The sequence below is a fragment of the Dendronephthya gigantea genome, unplaced genomic scaffold, assembly GCF_004324835.1.
Source record: "Dendronephthya gigantea isolate DGI-Jeju-01 unplaced genomic scaffold, DenGig_1.0 000275F, whole genome shotgun sequence".
In the NCBI taxonomy this organism is placed as follows: Eukaryota; Metazoa; Cnidaria; class Anthozoa; order Malacalcyonacea; family Nephtheidae; genus Dendronephthya; species Dendronephthya gigantea.
Window position 1 is genome coordinate 41,462 of NW_021163285.1, and position 9,680 is coordinate 51,141.

At 38.6% G+C, this 9,680-nt stretch overlaps 3 protein-coding genes across 3 annotated transcripts; 2 read left to right on the plus strand and 1 right to left on the minus strand.

Annotated features, from left to right (window-relative positions):
* Positions 1 to 1,034: 1,034 nt before the first annotated feature.
* LOC114541213 (uncharacterized protein K02A2.6-like) lies at positions 1,035 to 3,467 on the plus strand. Its single transcript, XM_028561198.1, has 2 exons — positions 1,035 to 3,164; positions 3,258 to 3,467. The coding sequence occupies exons 1-2, from the start codon at positions 1,035 to 1,037 to the stop codon at positions 3,465 to 3,467; spliced, it is 2,340 nt and encodes a 779-aa protein (XP_028416999.1).
* A 112-nt stretch (positions 3,468 to 3,579) lies between these two features.
* On the plus strand, positions 3,580 to 4,278 carry LOC114541215 (uncharacterized protein K02A2.6-like). Its single transcript, XM_028561199.1, has one exon. It carries the CDS (start codon positions 3,580 to 3,582, stop codon positions 4,276 to 4,278), a length of 699 nt encoding a protein of 232 aa, XP_028417000.1.
* Positions 4,279 to 6,096: 1,818 nt separating this feature from the next.
* LOC114541216 (HMG domain-containing protein 3-like) lies at positions 6,097 to 7,446 on the minus strand. Its single transcript, XM_028561200.1, has 5 exons — positions 7,327 to 7,446; positions 6,932 to 7,166; positions 6,700 to 6,830; positions 6,483 to 6,608; positions 6,097 to 6,282 (listed from the first exon to the last, which is right to left on the minus strand). The coding sequence occupies exons 1-5, from the start codon at positions 7,444 to 7,446 to the stop codon at positions 6,097 to 6,099; spliced, it is 798 nt and encodes a 265-aa protein (XP_028417001.1).
* Positions 7,447 to 9,680: the final 2,234 nt, after the last annotated feature.

Genomic DNA, 9,680 nt, shown 5'->3' on the forward strand with positions numbered 1-9,680 from the left:
TTGTGGATGAATGGAAACCTGTCTCCCAAGATGTAGCGGTCAGTTGTACCGGTAGCAGGGTGGACATACGAATCTTCTTCAGCTTCTACGTACATTTATTGTTTAAGGGCTGATATAATTGCGACAAATCCCAAATTGAATACTGGCCAAGGATTTTTCTAAATCTCAAAAAGTTAAAGTCAATTGATGCATGGGGACATTGATGTTATCGATAACATAACAATCTTTGGAATTTCAACCGTTTTTCAATTATGATACAATTTTTACACCAATAGACAACTAGTGCACTACGAAGCGTAGCAAATGATCCCGATCTAGTTTTTGGTCTCCTTTCAGAAATTTTGAGAGATTTCTCTCCTGATCTTTCACAACTTGTTCATTTTGCATTTCAAAATTTTGATGACATGAACTACGCAACCGCCTGATGTTCTTTCTGTTGTTTTGCGATTCTTGCATACTGGTTACCGCACAGTTTGCTTGATCACAAAGATTGACATTGTGATACGCACATAGAGGCAACTTATGAGGATTTGTGGATGAATGGAAACCTGTCTCCCAAGATGTAGCGGTCAGTTGTACCGGTAGCAGGGTGGACATACGAATCTTCTTCAGCTTCTACGTACATTTATTGTTTAAGGGCTGATATAATTGCGACAAATCCCAAATTGAATACTGGCCAAGGATTTTTCTAAATCTCAAAAAGTTAAAGTCAATTGATGCATGGGGACATTGATGTTATCGATAACATAACAATCTTTGGAATTTCAACCGTTTTTCAATTATGATACAATTTGTTACAATATGTACTTGGGCCCCCTGTGGCACAATCAGTAATAAAAGCCCGGATGCACGGCCCATCCGCCATTATTGTTATGTTCCAACCACGTTGTCTTTTATATTGTTGTTCTAATACTTGTATGACATCTTGAAACATGGTGGCAGCGGTGGGATCATATGATATTTGATCTGTTGATCTGTTTGTAAAAGAAACGGGTTGAAAGCGTGTGCTGCGTGTCTAACTTGGCTCGAGAATTATGGCCGACGAGGGTTCATCTACAACGCCTCAATCGTCATCTGAGCCTAATACTTCTACTTCATTGGGTGAGCAAGCTTCAAGATCGTCATTGCTACCTGGCTATGTTTTTAAACCGCCCGAGCCAGTTAAGTTAGCGAAGAATGGCGTAGAAAATTGGAAAATATGGAAACAGCTTTGGCAGCATTATTGTGTTGTGTCTAATGTTGAACAACACCCAGCGGCCTTTAGAAAGTCGCTTCTCATATCGAAGATGGGAGTCGAAGCTTTGCAGATATATAATGGATGTGATCCACTCGATACGGATACTGCTGAAGATATTCTTAATAAATTGGACGCACACATTCTTGGGGAAACCAATGAAACTTTTGAAAGGTACAAGTTTAACACAAGAATTCAAAAGTCTGATGAAACTATCGATGATTACTTGGCCAGCCTCAAGACTCTAGCTAAAACTTGCAATCTCTGTGAATGTTTGAAGACGTCTCTTTTGAGAGATAGAATCGTCCTAGGTGTGAGAGATGATGTCACACGAAAGCGTTTATTGCAAGAAGGAAAGCTTACCTTACGTAAAGCCCTAGACATTTGTCGCACACACGAGAAAACCACCAGCCAGTTGAAAGTCATTGCTGGGAAAGAAGATGAAGTGCATCGAGTAAACATCAGTAAATACAACCGAAAGTATTCAGCAGCGGCGAGAAATGCTAAAGGATATCAAGCCGCGAGAAAGACTAATGAGGTGAGTAGCAAGTTAACTCACAAAGGGAAAATTAACAAATGCAAGTTTTGTGGTGCTGAACACATAATGAAGAAAGAAGCTTGTAAAGCATGGGGAAAGCAGTGCAATAAATGCAAAGGTTTAAACCACTTTGCCAGGTGCTGTTCTGCCCTGAAACCAACACATGTGGTGAGAGATGATTCTTCATCAGATTCTTCCACCGAATGGGTGTTTCCAGTAATAGCAGAATCAGTGAACTCTGTCTCTACTGGCGCTGTTTACGCAGAAATGTCTCTTGAGGATGGAGGAAAGGTGAAATTCCAAGTTGACTGTGGAGCGACAGTGAACGTTATACCAAAGAAATATGTTCATGAGGACATACAACTGGAAAAGTCACAGACTGTGCTTAATATGTATAACAAGTCAACACTGAAACCAGTTGGAAGATGCAGAATCATTACCAAGAACCCTACAACTGGAAAGAAATACAATGTGATGTTTGAGGTGGTTAAGCAATATCTGACACTGTCTCACGCTCTACTCAGCCGAAGAGCAGCTGAACAAATGAAGCTCATCACCATTAATTATGGTAACTTTAAGCAAGTGCATGGAGTTGCTGATGGTGTGTCAACACTTGTCTCTGAATATAAGTCAGTTTTTGATAATAACACTGTTGGAAACTTTTCTGGTAAAGTATCCCTTAGAATTGATGGCAATGCCAAGCCTGTGCAATGTCCTCCACGACGTGTACCCATTGCTGTCAAATCTGCTGTTGAACAAGAGCTGTACAATCTGGTTCACCTTGGTGTTATCAAACCTGTAACAGAGCCAACTGAATGGTGTTCTCAGATTTCTGTACAGAAGAAGAAGGATGGTAAACTTAGAGTATGCATTGATCCGAAAGTGCTGAATGAAGCTCTCCAGAGAGAGCGGTACCCACTTCCTACCATCGATGATGTTCTGCCAGAGCTGGCAAAGGCAACATTCCTTAGTAAAGTTGACCTCGCTCATGGTTACTGGCATTGTGAGCTAGATGAAAAAAGCAGCTACCTGACTACATTCATTACTCCATTTGGGAGATTTCGTTGGTGTCGCCTACCATTTGGTCTAAAAGTGAGTGCCGAAATTTTCCAAAGAAAGCTTAATGAATGTTTGAATAACTTGCCAGGAACTGTGTGTGTAGCTGATGACATTTTAGTGTTCGGATGCTCTGAAGAAGATCATGACAATAAGCTTCGAAACCTCTTTGATGTGTGTACGAAGAAAGGCATCAAGCTCAACTACAAGAAATGTGTTTTCAAGACAAGTGAAGTTGATTTCCTTGGTCACGTAGTCACCAGTAAGGGACTAAAACCTGACATGAAGAAAGTTGAAGCCATTTTGAAAATGGAAAAACCAACTAATGTTGATGGAGTGCGACGACTTCAAGGAATGATAACCTACTTAGCCAAATTTCTTCCTCGACTGTCTACAGTTATGGAGCCCATCCGATGACTCACCAGACAGGATGTGGAATGGGAATGGACAGAAGAGCAAGATAGGGCAATGAAAGAAATTAAGAATCTTGTGACAACTGCACCAGTACTCTCCTACTACGCCCCAGAGAAAGAGCTCGTGATCCAATGTGATGCTTCAAGTACAGGAATTGGAGCTGTTCTTCTTCAAGATGGAAAGCCTTTGGGATATGCAAGTCGAGCTTTAACAGCCAGAATGTGAGTATGCTCAAATTGAGAAAGAGTGTCTTGCAATTGTGTTTTCGCTTCAACGATTCCACCAGTATACCTTTGGGCGAAAGACAGTGGTTTACAGTGACCACAAGCCTCTAGAGATGATTGTGAAGAAACCACTCTATAAAGTGCCCAAGCGACTTCAAGGCATGATGTTAAGGCTAATCCAGTATGACATAGAAGTAAAATACCAGAAAGGAGAAGAAATGTACATTGCAGATGCATTGTCTCGCGCCTACTTGCCTTGTGCTGGACAGGACAAGGAGCTATTGGTCAAGGTAGATGCTGTTAGTCACTTGAGAATCAGAGAAGAAAGGCTTAAGCAGTTAAAGAAAGCGACTGAAGAAGATGAGACATTGCAAGCTCTCAAAGCTGTCATTCTTAAAGGCTGGCCTGAAACTAAGCAGGAACTCTCAACCCTTGTTACTCCATTTTTCTCCTATAGAGATGAACTACTACTACATGATGGTCTGTTGTTCAAAGGAGAAAGAGTCATTGTTCCAGAGAGAGAAAGAAAGTCCATCAAGGAACAATTACATGTTTCGCATTTAGGAGGTGATAGTATGCTAAGACGTGCTCGAGAATGCGTGTTTTGGCCTGGGATGTCTGCAGAAGTCAAGCAGTTGGCCAGCGACTGTGATGCTTGTCAGAGTTATGCCAGGGCACAGCAGAAAGAAACACTGATGCCCGTTGAAGCTAAATTACCATGGGAGATTGTAGGTGCTGACTTGTTTACACTTGACAACAAGGATTACCTGGTGACGACTGATTATTTCAGTGGATTTTGGGAAATTGACTGAATGAAGAGTATCTCATCTGTGGCAGTAATCAAGAAGCTCAAGCAGCATTTCTCAAGGTATGGAGCCCCATGTAAACTGATTAGCGATAATGGACCCCAATTTGCTTCACAAGAGTTTCACAACTTTGCTGTAACATGGGACTTTGAGCATTGCCCCTCAGCCCCTACCCACTCCAATGCCAATGGTAAGGCCGAAGCAGGAGTCAAGGCAGCAAAGCTCGTGTTGAAGAAATGCATGAAAAGTGATACTGACCCAAATTTGGCACTTCTGGAGATCAGAAACACCCCTACTCAAGGAGCAGGCAGTAGTCCAGCCCAACGATTACTCAGCCGACGTACCAAATCATTGCTGCCTACTACGACCGAACATTTAGCACCCAGGGGAAGAGAGTTTCTGAAAACAGACCAACTTAGGCTGAAATCAGAACAACGGAGACAGTGTAGAAATTACAACAAATCTGCCAAGGACCTGGAAGTACTCGCAGGGGTGACACTATTAGGCTAAAGCCATTTAGAATTGGCGCAAAAGAATGGGAGAAAGGGACTGTACGCAGGCGATTAGATGAGAGATCATATGAAATCGAGACCCCCTCTGGTACGTATAGAAGAAACCGGGTTGATTTGAGGAAGACGAGGGATCTCTCTTCATCAGAGGAGATGGCAATCCCTGAGACGCCAATGATGATCCAAGAGTCTGTGGAACTACCTGCAGAGCAACCAAATTCACCACCCATCGAACAGACTCCCTCACCACCTAGCAACCACCATCCAGTTGATCCTCCTGTTGTAATACCCGTTGATCAGCCAGAAGTCCATCTACGAAGATCCACAAGGATCAGAAGGAAACCAACCCACCTCAATGACTTTGTCAAATGAGCTTAGTATGAACTTTGTCTATGAACCTTACTTACTTATGCTATCATGATTATTTGTATATTATTCAGATACAATAGTTCCATCTTTATGGAAGGAACATATTTAGTATTAATATTACTTGACTTTAGGTTTATTAATTATTTCATTTATCTATCATTATATTAAGGCAATTAGTTTCTTTACATTAGAGAAAGGATGTTACAATATGTACTTGGGCCCCCTGTGGCACAATCAGTAATCAGTAATAATTGTTATGTTCCAACCACGTTGTCTTTTATATTGTTGTTCTAATACTTGTATGACATCTTGAAACACAATTTTTACACCAATAGACAACTAGTGCACTACAAAGCGTAGCAAATGATCCCGAGCTAGTTTTTGGTCTCCTTTCAGCAATTTTGAGAGATTTCTCTCCTGATCTTTCACAACTTGTTGATTTTGCATTTCAAAATTTTGATGACATGAACTACGCAACCGCCTGATGTTCTTTCTGTTGTTTTGCGATTCTTCCGTACTGGTTACCACGCAGTTTGCTTGATCACAAAGATTGACATTGTGATACGCACATGAGGCGACTTATGAGGATTTGTGGATGAATGGAACCTGTCTCCCAAGATGTACCTGTCAGTTGTACCGGTAGCAGGGTGGACATATAAATCTTCTTCAGCTTCCACGTACACAATACCGTTCATTTTGTACTCAGGTGGAACTATTGCTGGAATGTTGTGGTTCTGTAACATAAAGTAAGCCCAGGTAACTATTAGGCCTAATATACCAAAATAAAAAGAGCCAGCTAGCTTCTATTCTCATATATTCCAAAACAGTATTTTTGCTCCTGCAATTAAATGCAAATACCTGCATGAGATAATAATACATGAGATAATTATATGATGTTTTTCTTGTTTCTAGATACTTCATTGGATCCCTTTCAGTTGTTGGTGTTTCAAAACAACCACCTATTTCCCCATAAATTTGCGCAGATATCTGGACATCTACATTCCATATGTCGTGCCAACCTACATGGTGTGTCATTGATAAAAACTATAGGCTTGTATTTTAATGACAAACACAAGTCTGCAGCATCTCGTACAGACTCGGTCAAGCCGAGAAACTTTGATGCGACAGTACACTGCAACAGAGCATAAAATTTATTTTAGTATATTGTATATATATGCACATACATATAATATATTGTTTGTAGTACACGCCGGCAGGTTTTGTAGTAATACATGCAGAAACTTTGACTTCATTATGCATAAGATCTATCCTGCTAAAAACATGATTGAACCAACTATAGTTACCTTTAATACATCTTTTTAATATACTTACCCCATGGCGACACACGATGTGGTAAAATCCACCGGCTTTCCCAGGAAGTTTGGAGAAGTTGTGGCATGGACTCAGACCGATTGTAATAGATGCGTATAGGCTGTAAATATTACCGACCAGTGTTGTCTAAAGTTGCAATATATTGAATTAGCATCACGAAAAAGTTGTACACGCAGTTATAATTTTTTTTTATTAAATTTGATTAAATTGCATTTACCTTTGATTTTCTCTGAGTTGAAATGGAACATTGTTGGCATATGTCTTTTATCGTGTCCAGAGACATCTCTTTGAGATTGTCTATATCAAGTTGTTTTGCCTTTATCAGTTGGTGTAATTTTGCTGGATCACCTTAACAAAATCATATGTAGAAAAATTATAAATATATCCACTAGAAAAAAAATAATTCAAGTTAATCCTAGTATAGCTACTGGAATATTAATAAAACGAACCATCATACTGAGAAGATTTTAAAGGCACTCTGTTTCTCATATGTTTGGAGTTTATTGTGTTTTCATCTCGCATTGCATCAGGCATTATTGGCGGCAATTCTTCAATCTTGATGTTGAACGCATTTTCGTTTCTTGTGTAAACAGCCTTTTCTATCGCTCTAGATGTAATTCTTGACAGTAATTCCTCGAATGAAATCATGCTACCATGTTGTTTGTTTTCCTTGGTATATGTTATCTGTATGAATTTGACAAATTTATATTGTATTTTAATGCACTAGCTATATATACTTAATCAAATCATGAACGGGTACATCATTGCATATACTACCAATGATTTTTTTTATCAATAATTTTATATTTGTTTCAACACTATTCATAAAACAGCACTAACAAACCTGTGAATTGTTGCAGCAGTTTTTTTCATTCCCATCTCCTAAACAAACTTCAGGGCATACTCCACATATTCCACAAACAACACTGTCTAGATTCCTCTCAGTGATTGTCTCAAATGCCATGAATTATAAAAAAGATCTTTTAGATATTCAATCTCGTTATAGGATAATGCATTCACTTAAACATATATAGTTGCATATATAGTGAATTAATTTTACGTTTGCCGTATAGTCATGCATAAGTATACATCATTGAGACAGTGCGCCGGAGGTGTATGATTACATAATATAGAAATTAGGAAAATCTATGGTAAAAGGTACCATATAGATTACGCTATAGCTATATAGCAAAACTAGTAAAAGTACTTTTATAAAATCTACCGAATAATGCATGCATGGTCTAATTTACCTGTCTGCTTCTCATCAAAAGAGTGTTAAACTTGGCATTTATTATGTTGGTCAAAGGATGTCCGGATTTAAAAAACTCTCTGACTTCCAGCAATATTGATAATGAAACCATTATCTTGTCCAAGATATTAAACAAACCTAAAATGGTAAGGATAATAAATGATAAAAAGTGAAGCCGTTTTTGGCGTGACGCTGACGGCTTGAAAAATTTTTACTTCGTTCCAACATTCACATGCAGAAAATATTATTCGCATAATGCATCGCAAATCTCTTTAAAATTTCAAATCGCAAATCTCTTTAAAATTTAAATAATAGCTTTTAAAATTACTTATGTCCTGTCCTTAAGATTAATGCATCTATTTATACTTAGTAGTTGGCAAACTGCTGAAAGAAGACCAAAATCATTTTAATCACTATGATTTTCCGTTGAATTGATAAAAAAGCAGGCTATTAAAAATTAAAACCAATTCTTGTAAGGAATAAGAAAAACATAACACAAATGTTGTGCACAAAAAGAAAAATTTGAGATGTTGCAAAAATGACATCACCAGCTGATAATGGTTAAAAACTTCAGCGAAAGTTATATCGTATATATGCCCCGTTTATTGCCCACAGGTTCAACCCGCCTTAGCCGGGCTAGCTCGCTTTTTCTGGCCCGCCGCTTGATGTTTTCATATGCATGAGATTGTTGAAGGCGAGATTTTAAAACATTCACTATAATAATGCGATTGTAACCTCATTCTTTCCCCATGAACGGTTTTCTACAATTAAACCGAAGTTACAACTCAAAAAATCACTAGTACATAAACTATAGAGTCTGCTTACCAATTTCTGTGGGAATTGATTGATGCATGGCTCTGCACTTGTTGTTTTTGCAAAACTTTACTTTAATTTCTATCTCTGTAAATGGGTTCATTTCCGTTAATAGGTATGATTTTCCTCTTTGACCTGGATGAAACATCGGCTCAGACAAAAGAGACGAACAGAGTTTGCACATCTCTTCCACTGGAACAAACTGATCTGGCCATCCTGAATCCAGACCCATAACACTACCCGCATCCTTCTCGGTGGAAATGAATATTTTGGACTTCATGTCGGCACAATATGGAAGTGACCGTGTAAATGCCACCTAAAAACACTACGATTATTAAATATGATGTTTACAAGCATATTTACAATTTTTGTGGTTATATTTGTAAACACAGAGAGTTATAGATCAATGTAACCAGAGCCGTCGCTAGAGGGGGTGTGCGAGGTTTGACACTCTCCCATTCAATAAAAAGTCCGCATCCAGTCGGCAAATATCGATCTCCTTGGGCGTTTTCCATTAAGGTGGCTCAATACACTTTTTGGCTAAATAGACAACTGCCTTATATTTTCCATTTGGAAAGAAGAAAGTGGCTTAAATTTTCATCCAACACGAGACTAATTGCTACTAAAACAATATTTGAAAAAAAAAACGTGTCCATGGTAACAATGACGAAATTGATATCCCAAAAGAGACAAAATATTGTGGTTTTTTCAGTTTCTCTCAAAAATTAGTTCGGTTACCCCCAATCTTTTTTACATATATCATGAAATTGAGTTGTAAGGAATGTTCAGGGAAAGTTTAAAAAAATTCTGTGGAGTCAAATCTTTGGAATGAAAAATCAGCTTTTTTGTTCGTCTTGAAGGAATTGCACAAACGATTGTAATGCTACCTCTAGGGTAACTGAGCTTACTGGTTGAAAACTTTTGCACAATGTTCTGATCCTATTTATAGTTTCTACAGTTAAATTGTTGACTTTCGATGCATAGAAGCCAACAGATTTTTTTGGCATTATGTAGGAGGAGAAAGTATGACCATTTTGACTGATAGCTGAGAGTTCACATATCTCAGTATCAAATAAAACAAATTGGTATCTTTTCTCCGGGTCATAGCTGTAGTATTTCTTTTGTGGTTTCTCTGT